The sequence below is a fragment of the Vigna angularis genome, chromosome 4, assembly GCF_016808095.1.
Source record: "Vigna angularis cultivar LongXiaoDou No.4 chromosome 4, ASM1680809v1, whole genome shotgun sequence".
Taxonomy (NCBI): Eukaryota; Viridiplantae; Streptophyta; class Magnoliopsida; order Fabales; family Fabaceae; genus Vigna; species Vigna angularis.
This window is the reverse complement of record NC_068973.1, coordinates 15032483-15057897: the sequence shown is the minus strand read 5'-3', so window position 1 is coordinate 15057897 and position 25415 is coordinate 15032483. Positions and strand designations below refer to the sequence as shown.

At 35.1% G+C, this 25415-nt stretch overlaps 1 protein-coding gene across 4 annotated transcripts; it reads left to right on the top strand.

The window, feature by feature from the left end:
- Window positions 1-1506: 1506 nt before the first annotated feature.
- On the top strand, window positions 1507-24876 carry LOC108321635 (probable helicase MAGATAMA 3). 4 transcript variants are annotated; one of them, XM_052876305.1, is made up of 22 exons: window positions 1507-1738; window positions 2632-2731; window positions 2802-2879; window positions 2975-3119; window positions 3648-3781; window positions 3872-4084; window positions 4277-4468; window positions 5401-5436; window positions 6250-6335; window positions 6559-6606; window positions 7747-7858; window positions 7930-8035; window positions 8284-8381; window positions 11434-11541; window positions 11621-11713; window positions 13647-13700; window positions 14084-14142; window positions 14238-14322; window positions 23284-23652; window positions 23953-24075; window positions 24169-24255; window positions 24505-24876. In XM_052876305.1, the coding sequence occupies exons 2-22, from the start codon at window positions 2702-2704 to the stop codon at window positions 24715-24717; spliced, it is 2469 nt and encodes an 822-aa protein (XP_052732265.1). In that variant the 5' UTR covers window positions 1507-1738; window positions 2632-2701; the 3' UTR covers window positions 24718-24876. The 4 variants fall into 4 exon arrangements, with proteins under 4 accessions (XP_052732265.1, XP_052732268.1, XP_052732267.1 ...); XM_052876307.1 differs by having other exon boundaries at window positions 1508-1738; window positions 3875-4084; XM_052876306.1 differs by having other exon boundaries at window positions 1508-1738; window positions 6562-6606.
- The last annotated feature ends 539 nt before the right edge of the window (window positions 24877-25415 follow it).

The following is a 25415-nucleotide window of genomic DNA, read 5'->3' as shown; positions in this document are numbered from 1 at the left end:
GTGTCGAAATGTTGTCAAATTTGGTTGTTCGAGTATCATTTTCCTTTTCTTTATTCAGTGGCCCAATTGTTTATTGAGTGTTTCATTCTACACCTCCAAGATCTCATTCTACACCTCTAAAAATTACAGTTTTAACCTTCTGATATATCATTATTGTTCTACACTTTTAACTTTATAGAAAATTTTATTTTTAATTTTAATAAATATATTTTTATTTTCTTCTTTTTCTTGTTAAAAAGACTCTATATTACCTTAATAATAACTAAACTTAAAATTCAAATACTATTTAATATAATTTTATATTTTAATAATTATTAAAATATGATTTATGTTATAATAATAATTATATTAAAAATAAAGAATAAAATAATTGAAAATAAAAATAATAACAAAAAAATAAATTATATTAAATAAAATATTTAATATATTCAAATACATTAAATTATATTAAAATATTAAATTAAATTAAATAGTTATTAAAATTTAAATAATAAACAAAATTTTAAAACAGTTATTTATCAAATAAAAAATAAAATTATATTAAATAAAATATTTAAATATACTAAATTATATTAAAATATTAAATTAAATTAAATAATTATTAAAATTTATATATAAAATAAAATTTTAAAAATAATTCTTTATCGGATATGAATATCCGATTTATAACTTATCGGATATCGATATCCGATTAAGAAATTTTTCAAAATTTCTAAATTTTAATAATTATTAAATTTAATTTAATATTTTAATATAATTTAATATATTAAATATGATTTTAAGTATTATTTTTATTCTTATTTTAGTTATTATTTTTCAATTTTCTTAATAAAACTATTTTAAAAATATAAATTATATTTTATTAATTATTAAAATATATAAATATAATAAGTACATATTATAATTTTTATTTAAGTTTAATATTTATTAAATTTTAAATAAAAAGCAAAGTATTAACATATTTTATAGATTTTAATATATAAATAAGCTTTTTAAAATTTTCATTTTTATTTAAAATTTAATAATTATTTAATTTATTTTAATATTTTATTATAATTTAATATATTTGAATATATTAAATCAAATTTATTTTTATTATTATTTATTATTATTATTATTATTTTATTTTTATGTTTTTAATATAACTATTATTATAATATAAATTATATTTTAATAATTTTTAAAATACAAAATTATTTAAAATAATATTTAAATTTTAAAATAAATTAAATTAAATTATTATTAAGGTAGTGAAGATTGTTTTTAATGAAAAAAAAATGGAAAAAGATTTATTAAAGTTAGAAATAAAGTTTTGAAAAAGTTGGAGATACAGATGATGATGAAATGTCAAAAGGTTAAAAGTGAAATTTTTGGAAGTGCAGGATGAAAGTTGAAAGTGTAGGATGTAACATTTTTAATCTGCAGTAGTGGCCCAACAGAAATAAGTCCTTGCATCAGCCCTATGTATTTTCTTCTTCAAATGAAACTCTGAACGAGAACCCCCAAAGCAGGCGTCTTCTGCCAGCTCACTGAAAACGCACACTTCACTTAAGCCCATTGTAGGCGGCCCAAATGTGCAGGTGCTGCAGATAAAGCCACTCATTGGTAAGTTGGGAATGTGGTGGTGCAGGAGAAGTTCTCTTACCCGAAAAGAAAAGCAAACGCAGAAGCCAGCGTTGCAAAGGAGTTAGTCGACGAAGAGAATTCCCAGTCGTGCTCACAAAGAGCGTTCTCAACCGTGAGTTTCTTCTTTCTACCAATGACTATTCATTCAATCACCGTTTAAATCACTTCTTAGTTGTTGTGAAAGTTCTTATTTAGTTATGCAAAATTTAAAGGATGATGTTTCATCTTGAATAAAGCCCCTGATTTGCAACTTCCTTCTTGTTTCTGAGATGATAAAGTATGTTCAACATAACATTGTGGCTATGATAAAAAACTTTGGTATGCAAAATTTAAAGGGTGATGTTTTTATCCTGTATTAAACCCCTGATCACACATTTTTACTTGCTTCTGATATGGTAAAGTATATTCAATATGACATTATGGCTATGATAACAAAATTTGGTAAGCAATTTCTATTTGTAAGTGTGTAAATGTTATTTATATATATATATATATATATATATATATATATATATATATATATATATATATATATATGTTATTTATTGAGAATTGGTCTTTCGGTAGGAATGATTGACATAATTTAACCCAAAATAGAGAGATGAATAATAATTATGGTTAGATTGATTGCTATTAGTTCTCTCTTATTTTGGCTATATTAAATTGTTTGTGTTGAGTCAAATAGGTTGTAAATCAGGTCACGAGTTCTTTTAAATGTATTAAAGATCGAGATATGACAAAATTATCATATATATATATATATATATATATATATATATATATATATATATATATATATATATATATATATATATATATATATATATATGTGGGTGTAATTTCCATTTTATCAAACTGGATTTGTGATGTTGGATTAAGCTCAATTTCCAATTTCTTAAGATATTGCTACTTGTCTGCAGTACTACTACAGTTACTTCCCCTTTTTCTCTTTGTTTTACTTCTACTACCATATCAGCTTGATAATAAGTTACTTTGGTTATACAGGAAAACAGATCGGTCTTATAAAGAGTTGGAAGCAAGAAAAGATAGACTCAGCCAATTAGAGAAAATCTACATGGATATGGCAATGAAGAAGGAGCTGCAGGTATTGATATTTTGCATAGTTTATTGTGTACCTTTTTAATTCTTACTGAGGTTGGGACTATTTTGCATAGACTCAGGAAGAATCCGTAATCTGCCGCTTCTACAAGATTATTCTTAGTTGGGACTACGTTGCTCTCAAGGAATCTAAGGCAATACACTTTATTCCTTACTATTTTTCTTTGTTTCTGTGTTTTTTTCTTTTTAATTTGCTTTCGTAATGTCTTTTGGAAGTTGGTATTTTCAGGAGCAGAAAAAAGGGACTGCGGAGTTGTCACTCATGAAGGTGAAGAACCGGTATACAGATGTCGATGACTATATTGCAACCTACGAACCGCTCATCTTTGAAGAAGCCAAATCCCAGATCACTAAGGAGAAAGAGGAAGAAGAGGGTATCTTTAATTTCAACTATTTTTTTATTTTTTGAAAAGATTATTATTCTTGCAGTAGCTATGTAGCACAGTTGTTAACAGCCTTTGTCTAAGGTCTTTAGCCCGTTCTATACTATTCTTATTAATTGGGTGGGAGTGACTGACTTTGTAGCACTTGTCAGAGGACTGTTAAAGCCCTGTCTAAGATGCGGTTCTTCCTTTCTTACTTCAATTTAAATAATAATTGGTTTGCTTTTCATGTTTTAAAGTTAGAAGGGTCAATGTAGCGAGGTATGGTTGACAAATAAATCTACTTAGTAAGCACATAATCAAAGGTCCGATTCTGAGTCTGTGTTAATAGAGAATATCTATTAAGAGAGACTTGCCCTTTAAATAGAGTTTTGGATTAGTCTTTTTAGCTGCCGGCTACGAGAGACTTCATAAATCTTTGAATTAGTCTCTAGCACTCTACTGAGATACCCTAGGGACCAAAATAAAAGTTTGAAGGGTCTTTTTGCTTAAGATTTTTTTTTTTGTTTGCCTGACCAGTGACTGATTGGAAATTGGGGGTGGTAAAAAGTTGGAATGAAGCAGATGATTTTCATTTTATAGAATTTCCATGTGAAATTAATGAGGGAGAATCAATATCACAGAATGATCTTTTGCTACTTTCCAGAGATAAGGTACTACCAGTGATGAGAAGTTATGTGTTTTGGGCTTTGAATTTTTTGCCTATTCGAATTTGAATTGATTCCTATCTGTATTTGTCTCAGCAGTTTGCAGATGGAAAAATATTACCTACTTTTTATGCATTTGCTTTGGTGGAACATGTCTGGAAATATTTTGCTACCCCACTTGTTCAAGTTAGACTCTATCTTGCTGGGGAGTTCTTAAAATATAATACAGATGATGTAAAATCTTGCCCTAGGCTGTTTAACATGCGATCTTATATATGCGAGACAGAAAGACAGTTATATTTTAGGAAGGTAACCTATTCTATCATGTACTTCTAGTGATATCAATATTGTGTGTGTTTCTTATGTGGAGGCTGCCTTCCTTGATTAATTGTATTATTAATTTATAATAGAAATATAAAGGTTTTCAGAATTTTTTTTCTTAACAAAAGGCATTTTCTTTTAAATTAGCTTTGCCGTTGATCCAATGTGAAAATCATGCAGCAATGCAGCTTATCTACTATTGCTCGGGAATATTTAGCTATTCGAACTTTAGGCTGTCTCCCGCACAAGGATTTAATATTAAGTGCAGTTGGAGAAGATTTTGGCACAAAAGTCGATGGATGGAAAATCCCAACACCGTTGAGGGAATATGTTGAAAATAGTTTTAATCAGTACCAGCGTGAGGCCATTACAGTAAGTTTTTTTATTTTAGAAGTTCAATAAAGTAAATAAAACTAGAACTTGTTCATCAACTCAGGTTTTTTTTTTGTCTTTCTTCTTTTAAGCAATCCAATTTGCTTTTTCTCTTTTTTTGTTACTGATATATAGTTTGGAAAGAATAAATGCTTGATTATGACAAGAGGGGGGCATATTTGCAAGTTTGGATTTCACATTTAGTTAAAGGATATAATACTCAAACGTATTATGATGCATAGCATATCATTCAGAGTTATATTTTACTTTTTTGTCACCAAGTTTTTTCAATTTGAAAATGCTCCTTGTTTTCCACGTTTCTTTTCTTCTATACTTGTTAAAGGCTTGGGTTTTTCCAATTTCAATCTCATCTTAATTTCTTTTGGTTTTGATATAGGAGTCAGAAAAAGAAATGTGGGAGCAAAAGGCATTCAAAACAAACTACCTAATATCTAATTTCAAATGAACTGAAACAATAAACTTAAATCACGCATTTATCTCCCCATCTTTATAAATTCTTTCTCCTTTATTATTTTCTTTGGTCCAATAAAATTCTTATCACTCTTTTGGAAGATAATGTGCTTTTGTTGATGAACCCTTTTGAAAGATCTTTTAAAAAACTTAAAAGCTATGTTACATTTATACTGGCTGAAAAATTCTCCTTTCTCAAAGCTAGCTTTTGTAAGGTGAAGCATAATAGTTTAGCTAGGAAAGAAAACCATTTTATCCCTTTAGTTTAAAGCATATTCAAGCATGCACAATTGTTAGAAAAATCTACACTGCAACATATGCCATCATAATAAGTTACAAGTCAAACAACAAAGAGGAGAAAAAAGAAAGTGAAGATTGATTAGAAGTTTTCATTCCTTAATAAGATGTAAACCTCTTGTAACCTTTATTCATTCCATTTTAACATTTTATTTCTGTTCCAGGCTGGTCTATCATCAAAAGCCTTTGTCCTGATACAGGTAGGTCTCTATTTGGTTTTTTCTCTTCTAATATTCTTTTAATGGTTTTTCATATTTCCCTTTTCTGTTAGGCTATGCTTGGTGTTATGTTTATCAGTTATGCTGAATTATTTTTCTGAAAAGACTTGTTTGTTATATTCGGGAATTGGAGAAATTTATTTCAAAGAACTGCCAATTTGAAATAGTAAGTTCTCATTGAATAGCAAGAAGGGGGACCAGAGGCAGCAACATGGGAGGATGTGGCGACCATATGGGTTCACTTTCCAGATTTGAACCTTGAGGACAAGGTTGTTCAGGCCGTAGCATGTAATGATAGGATTATGAATGTTTATGTTAGGAGGAAAGTTGTTAAAAATAAAACATAGTTTGCTACAGGTGGTCTGGGCTGTCCAGGTGGTCTGGGCTGTCCAGGTGGTTTGGGCTGCTATAGTCTCCTTAATGGGAAGACTATATATATAGGTGTGGTTGTGTCTTTTAGAAGGGACGTTTTTTATTAGTTTGAGAGGCTGGACAGGACTAGTTGCAACCTGTGTGAAGGGAAGCATTTTCCCTTGGTTGTTTTCTTGTACTCTGCTTACGTTGGAATAATAGATACGTTTCCAGTGCTGGGTGTTGATAACACTGGTGTCTTTGGGTGTAGAACTAAACGTTTTAGGTTCCTTTTAATCCAGAAACCTAACAGTTTTTCTATCAATCTTATTTGTTCAACTATCCTCTTGCAAAATACCTGAGACATTTGGGTTTTTATCAATGTAATGTAGTACTTTTTTATAATAAAAAAAATTGTAATCGAGCCTAACCAACTCCTTTCAGGGGCCCCCAGGGACTGGGAAGACTCAGACCATACTTGGGATTCTAAGTACCATTTTGCATGCAACTCCTACAAGAGTGCATTCTAAGTAAGCATAATATTTAGTATATGTCTGCAGTCTTCTATTTCTAAAAATTCAGTTTTTTGTTTCAATTGTTGTCTTCAGCAAAGCATTGTGTTAGGAGTGTGCCTGGTAGAAGTGAGATTTTGAAGCAAATTTTGCTTCTACCAAGCAACTTATGGTCATATTTATGCTTAATCTTTCTTGCTCTTTATTCATACATATGCTTATTGATATTTTCTTTTGAAAGCAGGACCTATGAGCTAAGGCAAAGACCACAATTACCTATTGAGGAGAAGTAAGATTTGCTTTGAAAATATTTAGGCTTTACTTGGTTAAGAAAACTTCTTGCCACCGATGTTGGTTATTTCCAGTGATTCTGACATAATATTTCTTTTAATTCCCTATATCTGCCATCTTTTGAAATCCTTATCTGTTATGTTCATTATTAGTCTCTTCTTGCTTTGTGTTATGCATGTTTGCTCTCTTGCCATGCCTACCTTCAAGTAGTTCATAAACAAATGTTGTGAATCAAGTAGAAGTGCAACAATAAGGGTAAAATTTGATTTTTGTATTATATCATAAAGAAAATAGCTGTAATTCAAGTTAATGCACTTTTCCTTGGTTTCTCTTTCACTTTAGATGGTTTAATTTTATACCAACATCGTAAGAAGCTGGGAAAATTGTTTAAAGCTTATGACAGTTTTTTGACTTTGGCTTATAGAAGTAAGTGATCTGGATGATTACTTATTTGATATTTGTGTTGTTGGAGTATGATAAGAGAGAAAGAACCTATTGGCTTAACTGTACTTTAGAATTCTCCAAGGTCCAAATAAAGTATTTTGATTAGAATATTCTTGAGGATGTTTTCAAGAAGTTATTTTAATTAAAGTACAATTCTAGATGATTGGAGTATTAGTCACATAAGTCAGTTTATTTAGCTGATTTTATGAATGCAGGTCCATAGCAGAGTACCCTTCCAAACTGATAAAGTTGATTTTAACCTCTATAGTATCTCTTGCATGTTGGCTCGCTCTTTTACCCTTTTTTGTAGAATTCAAGAATAATTTAGTTGGGTTAGATGATGTTCAACAAGAGCCTCGTAATATTTGGTTTCAAAGTACATATCTTGCAAAATTACCTTGGGATGGTGACCACTTCTGTCCCAAGGTCAATTAAAATAAACCGCAAATGGGTTTTATACTAGCATTGTTAGTGTTGAAATGTAATGTTATTTTATTATTTCTTTTATATATACATACCAAGCTTGTGTTGCCTCTTTTTGTAACCTTTATATATACATCAATCAAAAGCACAACAGTTTATGTTGAATACACTGATATTTCTCCATCTTATTTATTCAATTGTTAGCAGAATGCACTTTTCATATTCCATCATGCTAGAAGATTTTATTTTCTTTTCCCTTTTCCCATGACAGACTAAGACATTGGCGACTAGCTTCTCCATGGCTTACTGGTATTAATCCTAGGGATAGTCTGATGCCAAAAGACGGTGATGATGGCTTTTACCCAACTACTGGAAATGAACTAGTAAGTACTCCTTTCATTGGTTAAAATTGTTGATCTTGCAAAATAACATCTCTAATGATGGGTTTTATCAGAAACCTGAAGCTGTAATTTCAAGTCGTAAGTACCATGGAAGAGTGTTAGTTTGCGCCCCATCAAACTCTGCCCTTGATGAGATTGTGTTGAGGGTTCTCAATGGAGGTATTAAGTTTCTTCAATGCATTTGTTTGGGAAAAAGAATTTTTCTTTTTGCATTCATTCCCTCGCCATGATTTTGACCCTCTTGGTTGTGTTTTTAATGGGGTGGGGGGGTTAAGATTTCAACTAGGACACATTGACTAGCGAGGTGTCATTGCTATCTTGGTTGTGTGGCCAGTCTTTTATTTTAAGAATTCTGTATTCTATATTATCATGATTGCATATTTATTTTTATTCATGGATGTTCTTAGGTGTACATGATGAAAATGACCGTGTTTATTGCCCTAAAATTGTTCGGATTGGTCTCAAAGCACATCATTCTGTCAAGGCTGTTTCCCTGGATGAACTTGTACGTGGAATATTAGACCAAATGTGTTTCAATTAGCTATGCTGCCACCATCATTATATAATCTTTCATATCACTATTGTAAACTTTTGTTATAATGCCATGATTATGCCTCAGCAGGTCTGGAGGGGAACTTAGTTATTAATTTAACGGTTTTATTAACATCATTGCTTGGGACTGACTGATTTGTGCATCTAAAAGTGGTAATGTTAGACCGTTATTAGTCTATGAGAGAAGAAAGAAACATAGTTAGAAGGTCTAACTGTTTGGGCAGTTAGGGGGAGCGGGGAAAAGCTTTTGAACTTGTATAAATAGTTGTGATTAGTTGGGGGAGGGATCTTTTTTGGCCTTATTGAATTGTTGATCAGGACTCATTGTCCTGAGGGGGAGAGGTTAAGCTCTCTGTATTCTTTCTGTTGATTGAAAGTGAATAAAAGAAGCATTTCTTTGTCGGAGTGTGTGTTTGAAGAGTAAGGAGTGAGTTTTTCCTAGGTTCTTGGATAAAGAACCTAACAGGTAAGTTTTTATTGATGAAGAAAACATTTGTAGTTCAAAACTATAAAATGCAATGATTTTTTTCTTTTTCAATAAAAACTTACCACCACTTAATATTCAACCCTAAGGGGATGCTGACATTCTCCTGAAATGAATGAAGAGTCTTGATATAATGAGTGATATGAAGTTAGATGAAGAGGCTCCAAAATGTGTTCCTATCAAAACAATGATTCTATAAAGTTAATTATGCTGGTGAATGTGTTACTAGAACCTGTGAAGTAGGTTATACTTGGCTTCTTTTTAGATTACTTTAGCTTCTAATCATCCTTCCTATTAAACTATAGGAAAGATTGAGATTGAAGTGAAACTGTGTGTTTCTAATACAACCTAGATATTTTATTTATATTGAGAAAAAAGAATCATTACAATAAATAAAAGATTTTACATCCTCTAATAATAAAGATATGATATCTGAATAAATAAAAAGGTTTCCAATAATATGTATATATATAATCTATATATGTTTGATTATATAGGATTTGTGCCTTATTTCTATAATGATAACATTCCCCTCCAAGTTGGAGCATATAATCATATATGCTTAGCTTTTTGCAAATATACTTGGCCTCTAAGAAACTTGGTAAATATGTTGACTAATTGTTCACTAGAATTGACAAACCTAATGGTGATGTCTTAAGACTCTAATTCTTCTCTTATGAGACGACAATTTGTCTCAATATGTTTGTTCTATTGTGAAAGATAGTATTAGAGGCAATGTGTCTTGCTACCAAGTCTACACATATAAGGTGCATTTCAGAACTTTATTCTAATATAAGCTCACAAGGGACTAATGTCATTGACATGTAATATGCTTCTGCAGATTTATCAAAAAAATTTTGTTTCTCACTTTTCCACATGTTAAATCATTTCAATAAGAACACAATACCCTGAATTGTCACTTGGTGACCCTGCCTAATTGGTGTCAGGATACCCAACAATTTGAGTATTTCATATATCTTCAAAATGAGGGCTTGCCACGAGGCTTCTTAATATACTTTAGGATCCGAATGATCACATCTTGATAGGACCTTTACAGTTTATGTTAGGAAAAAAGAGATAAAAAACAGGACATAGGGTGAGGGAGGTTGTTAGTTGGTTAGACGGTTGGTTGTTAGGTGAGAAGGGTTGGTTATATAGGGGGGAGGTGTGTCTTAGAGGGACAGTTTTGGGTTTATTGTTGTAGTGACAGGATTATTACATCCTGGGTGAAGAGATGATTGCTCCCTTGGTTGCTTACGAACATAAGTCTTTGTTACCAGAATAATAAAACAGTTTGGTTCTTTGGTTTGTACTGCGTGTTGTGGGTTTGTTGAAGTGTGTATCTGTGTGGGTTCAGGGTTGTTGCTGCCAAGAATCCTATCACATCTCAATTGTCTTGACAAGGAGAGTTTAAAATTTGACTTACTAAGATCATTGTAAAAGCAATACCTGGAGAAGTCACAGTAGGTAATTTAGCATACCAACTGACCATTTGTACTGAGGATCAGAATATGGCTCTCCTTAGTTGGGTACAGGTTTGATACCTAAATCCTTTGTTGTGTCCACAGGCGTAACATTTCTAGATTGTCGAAAGTAAATTTTCTGACATATGACCAAACCATGCGCATAGTGATTGCTTGAAACCACATAAGGACTTGTGTAGACACATACATATTAGATGACTTTTCCTAAGCAACAAATCCAAGAGTATGCCCCATGTAGACTTCAAAATCACCATGTGACATTTTTTATGTCAAGTTGTAACAGAGTCCAAAGTGAATAACTGCAATGGAAAAGAGAAGTCTAATAGAACCTCCTCCTCTTTTTCCATATTCTGGAACCTTGTTTGCATAATGCCATTTATGATTTGATGGCCTAGATCTCTGAAAAGCAGGTAGTTTGTCTTTGTGCACAAAAGGATCGATAATATGCTAAATTTAATATTGACAAACGTGCATTATTCTTAATGCTTTTGATCAATAGATATCCATGCAATGTATGGTTGCTCGACATTGAGAACTATGCCTAACGTTTATTGGCACTTGAAGATAATGAAGCTTCATCACTCTGCACTAGGACTGAAACTTTACATCATTTGTGGGGAAGGATCTCTGATCAATGAAATGATTTACCTTCATGTTCAGGCTTCATATATCTTATAATTGGGTCATCTAGTCATATGATGTTATTAACTGAAAACACGTTTGTATCTAGATTTCAAGCCCAAAACATGTTCATCTGTCGTGGCTTTATTTATGATGTGTACCAACCACTGACGATATGGTGATCATTTTATACACCTTTTTTGGAATGATGTTCTTAAAGAAAATAAATTTTGAGCATAATAGATATTTATTGTATTTGGTTCACACCCTGGCAATTGCGACAGTATTTTAACTATTGAAGTGGTAGTCTAAGCATTACTTACAGGATTGCTGTTTCTATTACAAAAAAATCTGTATTATTAACACACTTCAAATGTAATTGGGTTGAATTTAAAGGTTGAAACTTTTATATGCAGATGAAACAAAAACGTTCTAGTGCCAATAAATCATCCACCAATAAGCAGAGTACTGCAGGATGTAATGATGACAGTATCCGAGCTGCAATTTTAGACGAGGCCACTATTGTATGTATTCCCACACTTTATGTTGAATGCATAAGCAAAAGCAATCTGATTTTCATAGTATTTTCTGTCTTCTTGGCAGGTCTTCTCAACTCTCAGCTTTAGTGGTTCCCATGTTTTCAGTAAACTAAATCGTGGATTTGATGTTGTGATTATAGATGAAGCAGCACAGGCTGTAAGTGTCAAATCCTCTTAGTTGCTGAGTCACTTTTAATATTGCTTATAATATAAACTAACTTGACAAAGTTTGATCTTAAGTTGCTGGGGTACCTCAAAATATTCCAGCAACTAATTTTTATTTATTTTTAATTGTAGTATGAAGATGGAATAACCTTCATGAACCAATAATCCCTGAAACTTAAGCTATCATGTGAAGACATAAAAATGATTTTATGTTTTAAATCTTAGTATCTCTTACTTACCCACACCGGAGTCCTTTTGGCTTGAGCTGTGAATAACGCAAAGACCCAGCTGTTTTGTGCTAGAGTATAACTTTTCATTAGAAAATAATAGGGGAGGAAAGGATTGAACTCTAGACCTTATGGTCATAGAGACTGATAATATCCCATGAACCAACTATCAGGAAAGCTTAAGCTGAGGTAAAAAATAGAAATAATTTTAGATTATATAGATAGAAATACCTTTAGATTATAATGAGTTTTCAAATATTTTTTGGCTGGAGTACAAATTTTTTTTTCCTCTTGGAGTAAATAAGCTACTGAGGACTAAGTCTAAAGTATATCTGAAATCCCTAAAAGTCTTTGTCACTTGAGCGGGCCTCTTTTTCTTTAGCGAAGCTTTTCAGTGGGACAGTGTTCTGAAGAATTTTCCTTGTTCTTGGGGTTCTACTTGTATCATAACTCATCCTCCAGCAAGCTAAAACATGCTCATTTTGGTGTAACACTTGGCTTATTTATTTTTATAAAAGAGCAAAACTAAAATGTATTTCGAGTACAAGGGATCCACCGTATCACAAAAGTAAATTTCAAAAAAATGGTAGTTTGACGAAGTTATCTAATAATTATAAAAGGGGTGGAGATTAAAGGTAGAATTAATACAATTACAAACCACAGTAGTTAAGCTAGTGGAAGATTACGATGGGACTAGAATAGTTGAAGACCTCTAAGGCAGGGGATTAATCACTATATAGGGATGACACTGAGTGTCAAAGGAGAGAGCTGCTGTGGTTGGGAATAGGTTGTTGATATTTGAGAATTCAAAAGTTGAGGATAAAAGATAGGATTCCTAGATAAGGCAGTGGTAGCATTTTGAATTTGGTTTCTGTTGGGTAGTGAAGAAAGGGATTTCCTTGAAAAATGCAACATTAAAGGAACTGAAGAATCAATTTGTAGGCGAGCAATAGGAACTTGGGTGTTATGGGCGCCTAAGTCCCACATCAAGCTGCAATATGGGATGCATGGGGAAGTATTCAAGTGTTTGCTTTTGCCCCTTTGATGGCTGACTTTTGAGAGTTGAGTTACTCAAATTCTTAGGTACTTGTCAATTGGCATCAGACCTAGTTCTTGGTGTCTCAAAAAGGGTTACCTACACAAAATTCTGACTACTAGGAACCCTGACCGATACAGGAGTTGAATGAAGTGTCACTGAGTTAAGTGTCATACAGATAAAGTCATCAAGATGTCAACTCTCAGGAATGGCGCTTTATAGGAACTTGGGTAGTATATGGTGCCTATGTCTCACATTGAGCACTACGACTTGGTGGAGTATTTAACTGTTTGGTTCTTTTGAAAGTAGGTTTCCCAAGTACTTGGATACTTGTCATGGAGTAAATGTGGTCTCCCAAGTCAAGAACACCCAAGAAGAGAATTCGATGAGCAAGATAAATTTATCTTGGAGAAATATCATACATGAAACAAGTAGAACCAAATGCACAAGGAGGAACTTCGTAACAAGATTCTTTAGGAACCGTATTTATTTACTAAACTAGACTAATAACTTTAATCTTTTTTCCTAAGTTGCAATGAAAATGGTCAATCTTGGAAAGTTGAAAAGGTTTATTATTATGTAGTTTCAGGCTGTATAACTTATTTTTGTAATGAGCAGATCTAAAACGTTGTTGCTTATTTTATTTCAACTCTTTATGACAGGTGGAGCCTGCAACTCTTGTTCCTTTAGCCAATCAATGCAAAAAAGTTTTTCTGGTACTTTACATCGCTTATATCCTTGCATTACAGGAACGTACATGATTTTACTTTTTACTTATCGTAATATATGTGTGAACAATATTCTATATCATGTATAAAATATAAATTGAGGAAAAAAATGCATTTTGACAGCATGTGCGAAGAAAGAAAATCCATTATTCATATTAACTCTTAATCAAAACAATGTGAAATGGTATACAGCAATGGGATTGATAATTCTTGTCTATTAATTATTAATGGTTAGACAAAGGCCTGGACAGTGGAAATATTTTATACAATTGTTGAACCCTTTTAAAAGCTTGTTGGGTTACAGACTTTTTAAGTAATTTTGACTAGTGTTGTCCTTATTGAGGCTACATTTTGTTGCAACATTTTTAAAGGTTGGTGATCCAGCTCAACTTCCAGCAACTGTAATTTCGGACATTGCTAAGAATCACGGGTAAACAATTAGTTTTGTGGTGATTATGATTTTAATACATTAAACCATTTTTTTCTAACACATGAGTTTTTGGCTTTATTGTTTCATGAATTAAGATATGGCACAAGCTTATTTGAAAGATTGATGGAGGCTGGTTACCCGGTTAAAATGTTGAAGACCCAATATCGAATGCATCCTGAGGTTGGTGCATACTGTTAACATGTTCTGTATTAGCTAAGAATATGACTAAAATACTGCTCGTAAGGTGTGGGCAATCTTTCCCCCTTTGAATTAGATTTTGGAGTTTACTTAGGCCATAATTCATTTCTAATACATGTTAAGCAGAATCTTGCAAAATTAATTTCTCTAACGTGGTCTTCGTGTGGCCAAATGAGTTCAATTGGTTCAGACCTAAGAATTGCCTCATATGCTGGGGAAATACCGGGGCCATGTTGGCTCTGTTGCTTAAGTGGTATTATAGTGGTGGGTTTTTTTATCAAAATTTAAGTGCAGTAGAATTATGGTTTTGAAGGAATGACATTTAATGATGCGTAATCAAAAAACTGAGCGAGGCAATATTTTAGATTGAAGAATATAAATGAGAAACAGTACAGGTTATTTTAAATTGAAGACTTACAATGGAATATCTTGAGAATATTCCAGGCTACACTTCTACTGTTCCTAAACTATTTTTCGTAGCATTTGATCTTGATATATTCCACGTTACTAATAGGCCCACAACGAAGGTATATATGGAAAATGAGGGGCTCGGGGGAATAGAAGAAGGGACAAATATGCCTCATAAATTAGGCCTGCTTGTGTATGAGTGTAAAAGGAATCAAGTGGCACCAGCTGAAAGAGAAAAGTAGGGCAGCTGGCAGAAAGTGGAGATGCAAGAATTGTGCTGGAGGGAGAAGCACATTTTTAATAGACGATTATCCTTTATTTTTTGCCTCATTTCAATATAAATACAGTTGAATATAGTGAAAACTCCCTTGTGTTCAATATACACATAGGGTCATCTATTTATAATAGAATAAATATGGGCTAAACTCAAAATACAAATAAGAAATAATAACAAACTAGCTAATAAAGATAAAAGATAAAGATAATATATTTAACACTCTCCCTCAAGCTCGAGCACATATGTACCAATCTTGGAACAAATAAACTCAATCCAAGGACCCCTTAATGACTTGGTCAACACATCTGCAAGTTTCCCTCAAGCTCGAGCACACAAATTGTATGTACCAAGCTTGGAACAAATAAACTCAATCCAAGACCCCTTAATGACTTGGTCAACACATCTGCAAGTTGATCGTTTGACACAACAAACTCAGTACTTATTTCTTTAGTCAACAACTTTTCACAAACGAAAGGACAATCAATTTCTATATGTTTAGTCCTCTCGTGCAACACTGGATTTGATGCAATTTGGAGAGCAGATTGATTCACCCATATAAGTTCACAATGCATCTTCATAGTATGGATGTCATAGAAGTTAAGCTCTTAAAGGAATTATTTCACCCATATAAGTTCACATGTGAGTGACGCCATCGCCCTATACTCGGCTTCAGCTATTGATCGTGCCATTACATTCTCTTACTTTTCCATGAAATAATGTTTTCTCCCAGAAAAACACAATATCCTATAGTACACTGTCTATCAATAGGCGAACCTTCCCAATCTGCATCACAATACCCAAAGACTTGAATGCTTCCTTTATCTTCATATAACAATCCTTGCCCAAGAGCCTTTTTGATATACCTTAGAATGCGAATGAGAGCATTCCAATGGTCTAAACAAGGAACCTGCATGAACTGACTAACCATTCCAACTGCAAAGGATAGATCTAACCTTGTAATAGTGAGGTAAATCAGTTTTCCAACCAGCCTCCTACACCTCTCTGGATCGAAGAATAATTCACCTTTCGTCCTTAATTTCTGGTTTGGGTCCATGGGGCTGTCTACCAATTTGCAATCAATCATGTCTTTTTCTTGTAATATATCAAGAGCATACTTCCTTTGGGAAATTACAATTCCATCTTTTGATTGTGTTACTTCAATGCCTAAGAAGTATTTGAGACTTCCAAGATCCTTGGTTTGAAAATGTCTACACAAGTACTCATTCAGTTGAGATATTCCAACAGCATCATTTCCTATAATGACAATATCATCAACATATACTATTAAGTAAACACATTTCCCAAGAGAAGAATGACAGTAAAAAACCGAATAGTCTATTTCACTACGTTTTAGCCCAAATTTTTGAACAATGGAGGTAAACTTTCCAAAACCAAGCACTAGGTGATTGTTTGAGTCCATATAGAGATCGATGCAATTTGCATACCATACTAGACTCCCCTGATCAACAAATCCAGGAGGTTGCTTCATATAAACCTTTTCCTCAAGATCACCATGTAGGACAACATTCTTGATATCTAATTGATGAAGTGGCCAATGACGAATGATTGCCATGGCAAAGAAGAGGCAAATAGTAGTCATCTTGACAACAGGAGAAAAAGTGTCACAATAATCAAGACCATAAACCTGAGTGTAACCCTTTGCAATAAGTCGGGCTTGAGCCGATCAATTTTACCATTAGGGCCGACTTTAACTGGATACACCCATCGGCAACCAACCACCTTTTTGTCCGGGGTAAGTGGCACCAACTCCCAAGTATTATTGTGGTCAAGAGCTGCATTTCTACAATCATAGCTTGTCGCCATCTAGGATGATCAAGTGCTTCTTTCACATTCTTGGGTATAACAACAGAAGACACTGAGGATAAAAGAGAAAAATAGGAGGGCGACAATCAATGATAGCTAAGAAAATTATAAATAGGATGAGGGTTTCGAGTAGAACGAGTATCTTTTCTGAGGGCAATAGGCCATGCTTAATCATTTTCACCAAGAGGTGTGGGAGAAGGTGACCAGGGAGAAGAATCTGAAGTAGGAGATTCACCATTGTCTTGGGGAGGTGGACTATTCATTGGGGCCCTGTGTGGGATGATCTCAGTATTGGAGAAACGGGTGTAGGAGGATTGGGATCAAGACTTGGAATGACAGAGACGGGTGAGCTATTTGACTCGGCCATTGGAATAGGAAGGACCTGCTGGAGGATAGAAACATCCTGAACAGATGGAGAGAAGTAAGGAGTCTGTTCAAAGAATGTATGAGAAATAGAGAAGATTGGGAGAAAATATCTCTTGTGTGTTTAGCATACACATAGGGTAGTTTATTTATATTGTAAGATATGGGCCAATGCCCTTAATACAGAATAGACTAAGCCCAAATAACAGAAACACACATCTTAACATCTAACACTCCCCCTCAAGCTGGAACATATAAATCATGTGTTCCAAGCTTGTTACAAAGATAATCAATTCTAGGTCCTCGTAAGGACTTAGTGAATATGTCTGCCAACTGGTTGCTTGAATTAACAAACTCAGTCTTGATATCTCCGGATATGATTTTTTCTCGAATGAAATGGCAATCAACTTCAATGTGTTTGGTTCTCTCATGGAAGACAGGGTTAGAGCTAATATGGAGAGCAGCTTGATTATCACATATAAGTATCATGTGAGTGACATCTCCAAATTTCAATTCACTCAACAATTGTTTAAGCCACACAAGCTCGCAAGTAGCTGATGCCATAGCTCTATATTCTGCTTCTGCACTGGACCTTGCCACAACACTTTGCTTCTTACTTTTCCAAGATATCAGGTTGCTACCAATAGAGACACAATATCCAGAAGTAGACCTCCTATCAGAAGGGGAACCAGCCCAATCAGCATCTGAATAACAAACGATTTTTGTATCGTTGTTAGGGCCATATAGCAAACCTTTTCCAGGTGATCTTTTAATATCCTTCAGTATGCGAACAACTGCATCCCAATGGTCTTCACATGGGGAGTTTAGAAATTGACTCACCACACTAACTGCGAAGGAAATGTCAGGACGCGTAACAGTAAGATAGTTTAATTTACCAACTAGTCTTCTGTACCGTTCAGGATCTGAGAAAGGCTCCCCCTGATTTGGTAGGAGTTTGATGTTAGGGTCCATAGGTGTCTCAACAGATTTACAGTTTATTAACCCTGTTTCCTCCAAGATGTCTAAGGCATACTTCCTCTGAGATATGACAATACCATCACTGGATTGTGCTACTTCAATACCCAAAAAGTACCGAAGTTTGCCAAGATCTTTGGTTTGAAAATGATGACAAAGGTGTTGTTTCATCTGAGAGATGCCAAGATAGTCGCTTCCTGTGAGAACAATATCATCGACATACACTATTAAGTAGATACATCCAGCACTCGAGTGGCGATAGAACACTGAATGATCCGCTTCACTGCGAGACATACCAAATTGTTGAACAACACAACTGAATTTACCAAACCAGGCCCGAGGAGACTGTTTTAGGCCATATAAGGATTTGCGAAGACGACATACCAATCCAGATGACTCCCCTGAGCAACAAAGTCAGGCGGTTGCTCCATATAAATTTCTTCATGCAAATCACCATTGAGGAAAGCATTTTTGACATCAAGTTGGTAAAGAGGCCATTGTCGAAGAGCGGCCATGGCAATGAATAGGCGAATAGAGGTCATTTTTGCCACTAGAGAAAAAGTATCACCATAATCCAAACCAAAAATCTGTGTGTAGCCTTTGGCAACCAGTCGAGCTTTCAGACGATCAATTGTACCATCAGGACCAACCTTGATAGCATACACCTACCTGCAACCAACAACAGACTTTCCAGATGGTAATTGGACAAGCTCCCAAGTTCCACTTTCCTGTAAGGCACTTAATTCATCCATCATAGCTTGACGCCAACCAGGATGAGTTAAGGCATCACCCACAGATTTGGGAATTGACACAGAAGAAATGGATGAGAGACAAGTATAAAAAGATGGAGATAATCTGTGGTAATTAAGAACAGTATAATGGGGGGAAGGGTTACGGGTAGAGCGTATACCTTTACGGAGGGCAATAGGCAAGTCAGACTCAGTTGCTGGAGCCGAAGGAGACACATGAGGCAGCACCGGAAGTGAGTCATGAGGGAGACAATTACGGCGACTATAAACCTAAAGTGGTGGAGGTGAAGGATGAGCCTGTGGTGAATGAGAGTCTAAAGAAGGAGAAGACAAGAGGGGTGGAGTATCACCAGGAGGATCACAGATAAGAGGAATATCAACAGTAACAGGGAGAGGTACAGAACTAGAAGATAGATGTGAAAAGTAAAAAGAAGACTCATCAAAAGTGACATCAGCAGAGATAAAATGACGATTAAGAGAAGGGGAAAAACACTTATAGCCCTTTTGTGACCGTGGAAATCCTAAGAAGACACATTTGTGAGACCTAGGAGATAACTTATCAAGACCAGAACTAAAATCATGAACAAAACATGTAGACCCAAAAACTCGAAGAGGTAATGGATGCGGAGGGTCATGAGGAAATAAGATAGAATGCGGGATTTTGTTATCTAGGACGGAAGATGGCATGCGGTTGATAAGATATAACATGCTGTGAGAACTGCATCACCCCAAAAACGTGAGGGTACTTGACCATGTATCAGAAGTGTACGAGTTGTTTCAATAAGGTGTCTATTCTTGCGCTCAGCCACCCCATTTTGTTGAGGGGTATAAGCACATGAGGTTTGGTGAAGAATGCCATGAGAAGCCATAAACTGTTTAAACTGTTGAGAAAGGTATTCACGGTCATTATTACTACGTAAATTTCGAATAGAAACCCCAAACTGTGTTTTTATTTCATTGAAAAAAGATTGGAAAATAGAAAACAACTCAGAACGATTCTTCATTAAAAACAACCAAGTACATCTGGAATAGTCATCAATAAAAGTAACAAAATACTGAAAACCTAAAATGGACTTAACACGACTAGGTCCCCAAATGTCAAAATGAACCAATGAAAAGGGAGACGACGCCCGTTGTGAGACACTACGAGGAAAGGAACTACGAGTATGCTTCCCTAACTGACAAGACTCACACGACAAACTTGATAATGTGGACAACCTCGGGACAAGTTGTTGTAGTTTGGCAAGATTAGGATGACCGAACTGAGCATGAAGAAGGGATGGTGACTCCATGACTACGCCAACATGTGGAGAAGGACGGAGATGATAAAGGCCATGAGACTCACATCCTGTGCCAATCATGTGTTTCGAACTCCGGTCCTGCAACCAAACAGAATCTTTAGTAAATGAAATAACACAATTAAGAGTACGAGTTAAACGACTAATGGACAATAAGTTGAAGGGAGACCCAGGGACATAAAGTACATGATCAATGGATATGGATGGAAAAATATTAACAATACCAATACCATGAGATGAGACTCTAGACCCATCAGCCATTGTTACCGAGGGTAAATTATCAGGACATGACAAGGAAGAAAACAAAGACTTGTTACCGGTGATGTCATCGGTGGCGCCTGAGTCAAGGACCCAAGGTCCGAGGGAGTGAGTTAGACCAACAAAAGGTGTACCTGTACGTGCAACAGATGCAGATGTAGTGGAACCAGAGTGCTGATGATCCTCATACCATCTGAGAAATTCGTTGAAGAGTGCAGGTTTGTCTATGGTATTAGATGAAGTAGGATGGTCTGCAGACGGTGATCGGGGAGGTGGATCAGAATTTGGCATTGCTACAGGTCGAGGAGGACGTCCATGGAGAGCATAACATTTATCAATCTTGTGGCCTAACTTGCCACAATGGTCACATTTTGGACGTCCTTTACTTGGCTTGCGAGACCGACTTCGATCATCACGTTGAGCAGCCATAACAGAGGAATCATTAGTATGAGGGGATGTTTCAGTGACGGGTTTGCCACGAGGTTATACGCAAAAGAGCAGAACACGTAGAAGTAAAGTTGGGTATGACAGGAGAACCCAAAATCTGATCACGGACATGAGAAACATCATCAGAGAGTCCGTATAATGCCAACAACATGAAGAACTTTGATCGTTGTTCCAATTCTTCAGCAGGAGTGGAAGCAGGAGGTAATATATCATTAAAGTCATGAAGAAGGGCATGAATTTTACCCAAATAATCTGCCATGGGACCAGGATTGCGCGGACCAATAACAGTTAATAGGTCCTGCCAAACACCATAAAGACGATGAGTGTCATTGGTGTATAACAACTTCGCTTGTGCCCATACTTCTGAACATGTTTCATAGGATCGAAACATTTGTTTCAGTGAGGAGTGAATGGTGGACTTTATAACAATGCATAACTGAGCATCAATTTTCATCCAGCGGGAAGTGTCATCTATGGGAGCAGTAGTCACATTTTGAGTAAGATGATCTAAATACCCCTGACTCTTCAACCAAAGTTTGATGTCGGACGCCCATGTTGCATAATTTGTGCCATCTAACTTGTCAATGGACAAGTGTACATTCACATAATTGGTATATATTGAGGGATCAGAAGATGAGCCACCAATAGTGGTGTTTGTAGACGAGGAAGACGCCATAGAGAGGTGTTGAAATATATTGTATTGTATTGTATAATTGTACTGTAAGTCTTGGGCTGTTGTGTGCTGGTCTACTTGCTCCTTATATAGGACATTTGGTGTAATAGAAACACAACACAATGGAATAATACTTCTATCTCTATATTTTCTCTCTCTAAATTTAACATGGTATCCAGAGCAGGTTAGGGTTTGCAGCCACCCACTGCCGTTGCTTCCGCCTTTCGTCGCCGCTCCGTCCGTCGTCGCCGCTCCGTCCGTCGTCGCCGCCACCGTCCGCCGCCGCCGTCGCAGCCTTTTCTCCGGCGAAGTTAGGGGTTCGGTGTGCCTCGAAGAGCACGACCCATCCCCGGTGGTCGCCGCCGCATATTCTCCTCGACGGACGGCGGCAGTGATAGGTGCCGGAGACCGTGGAGTTGACTGGAACTATTCCTGTGCTCTAGATACCATATGAGAAATAGAGAAGATTGGGAGAAAATATCCCTTGTGTGTTTAGCATACACATAGGGTAGTTTATTTATATTGTAAGATATGGGCCAATGCCCTTAATACAGAATAGACTAAGCCCAAATAACAGAAACACACATCTTAACATCTAACAGAATGTAATATTGACATACATGTAATACTTCTTAGTTTCAGGAGGGTAACACCGATATCCCGAACCATGCTCCTGTAAATGTTCATTGAACAATTTAACATTTTGGTCAACTGGCTTAGGGAAATTAAATTAAAAGGACAATTAGGGACAAAAGGACAGCATTGAGATTGAGGGAGGGAGACAAGGAAACATGTCTGACTCCTTTTGAGGAAGTTTTAGATCCATTTGCAAGGGTTATGAAATGAGGTTTTTCTAGAGGTATTACCAGAAATGTGATATGAATTGCCTGAGATTGAATTTTTACCTTCTATGGATTGAGAAACGCAGGCTGTTGATGTACTTGGAGATTGAGATGACTGTGCCAAGCTATTAGACTTTAACCTTAGATATTCTTGATATTTGTCCTCGGTGAACTTATAAGTGGAAGTTTCAGTCTTCGAATTGGAAGTTTCAATCTTTGAAAAGGGAAATCATATAAGGAGTAGCAATTCTCTTGAGTGTGACCCATCCTTTTGCAGGATGTGCATTGAGAACTTCTTCGACCTCCTCATCCTCAGCGGTGGACGGCCTATGGCGGGTGGCAGCGGGCGGTGGTGGACAGCAACACCAGACTGATGCGAGACAGAAAACTCTCTTGTGTTTAATACACACATAGGGTCATCTATTTATAATAGAATAAATATGGGTTAAACCCAAAATACAAATAAGAAATAATAACAAACTAACTAATAAAAATAAAAAATAAAGATAATATATTTAACAAATACTACTCTGGTCCGATTCTAATTCTGTCATGTACCACACTTCTAAAATCCTGAAGTTTTTCCCCTAGGATTTGATTGCATTGCATCACATAACAGGGAATATAACCTGTTCCTGTTAATCAGTTTTATCGTGTTCCATCAAGGGATTGTGTTAATATCATTAGTATTTGGTCCTTGAGTTGTTTTTCTTTTTTATTACTTTTCTGTGGAGAAAACTCATCATTATATTCTGTTTTATTACTTTGTTCTTTTTGAAATTTCCTGTGAATTTTTCTGAATGAGTTTTATTATGTAATGATCGAACAGATAAGAAGCTTTCCCTCCGGGGAGTTTTATGGAGACTTATTGCAAGATGGGGATGAGGTGAAATCACGGACAATACGGGCATGGCATGATTACCGCTGCTTTGGCCCCTTCTGCTTCTTTGATATACACGAGGGAAAAGAGGCTCGACCATCTGGGAGTGGTTCATGGATAAATATTGAGGAAGTTGACTTTGTTCTATTCTTGTATCAAAAACTGATTTCACTCTATCCGGCACTCAAATCTGGTAACCAAGTTGCAATTATAACACCCTATAGTCAACAAGTCAAGCTCTTCCAAAAACGTTTTGAGGAGATTTTTGGAATGTCAGCTGAGAAAGTAGTGGATATATGTACTGTTGATGGTTGCCAGGTAAACTAGCTTAGTGTTTATTGTATGATATCCTTCATGTTCATTTTGAGTTTTATTGCTAATTATTTAACAGTAAATTATGCAAATACTTGAATAAGGTTTACATTGTTTACCATCTGGAATACAATAAACCTGTCATTTGCAAGATAGATTACGAATGCATAGATAGCTGGTTATGAACTGTTGCACTGCACCATAGACGAGCCTTCATTGTGTAATTTGGTTTGATTAAATTATAAATTTAAAGTTTTAAAAAATGTTAGGAATTGAAGAAATAAATCATAATTTACTTTCTTTCAGGGACGGGAAAAGGACATTGCGATATTTTCATGTGTCAGGGCAAGCAAAGATAAAGCCATAGGTTTTGTAGGAGACATCCGACGGATGAATGTTGGGATCACTAGAGCAAAGTCAGCAGTATTGGTACTATGTCTTTTTTTGTTAATGTGATGAGTTCATGGATTTCATTTGGTCCATACACCTGAATACCGATCCATTTTTGTGTTGTTGATATAGGTGGTTGGATCTGCCTCAACATTAAGGAGGAGTGAACAATGGAACAAGCTAGTGGAAAGTGCAGAGAAAAGGGACTGTTTATTCAAAGTAAGGTCATTTATAAGTAGCAACACATGAATTTGATCCGTTAAAATAAGAATTTTAATTGAGCCTAATTGATCATGTTCCTTTTAGTACACTCTCCATTAGTACATGTTCCTTTTATCTATAATGTCTCCATAAATATTCGTTTGTTGGTTCACCTGAATCTATGCTAATACATTCCTGGTTAGATTATGGATCCAAGAAATTTTTTCACCAAAAAAAAATGACGAACTAAACAATTTTCATCTGCAGGTTTCTCAACCATATTCATCATTCTTCAGTGATGACAGTCTAGCCTCCATGCAAAAAAAGGTGGTCGAACCATCTCAGTTGATTGGACCCACTGGTACAGTGGATAATGACGTGCAGCCTAACACTGCTGCAACCTTTGATGATCAAGCACAAGCCGAGGACAACGACGATCGCGACGTGGACATGAATGATGCGGGCTTTGATGAGGATTAGGGTTAGTTGAGTTGTAGAGTGTACAAGTGTAATTTATGTCGTTTTCCTGTCATGAGAAGGAAAAATGATAGTATTCATTTTATGCAGAAAAAGACACTGCATAGTCACTGATTTTCTACCTGGTATTATTATATGCAAGTAAAATGCAGTTTTTTATTAGGCCTGTTTTTCGAACTTAGTCTCTGTTTTACCATTAAATGAAATTTTGTATGCTTTATTTCCACATGATGACAAGTTTGAGGATGAAGGCAATTTTAAAGTTACTTTATTAAGTTGTACTTTTTAAAGAAGCACTACTATTTAAGACTAACCTGGGCGCTTAGGACAATTGTTAAAATATTAAAATTGAAATTGATGGTAAGAAGCATGTCTAATAGTAAAGATTATTTCTCAATTTTAATCGGATCATTGAATAATGGAATTTAAATAACTTTATCTTTTTCTAAAGTTGAGAGGACTGTGAGTGTCTCGAGGAAAGCCAAAAATTCGGTTGATATTCTTACAAGGTAAATGTGAACCAATGGTATAACCTGAGGTCAGGTTTTATTTGTAATAAAATAATTGTTTTATCTTAAAGATTTAGCAATAGTTACAATAGTTACAAATAGTTTATTAATTAATAAAAGGTTTGATTAAGTTTTAGGTCTATCCTATAAGGTTTTTGTTATTATAAAATAATATTGTGATTAGTCTAAAAT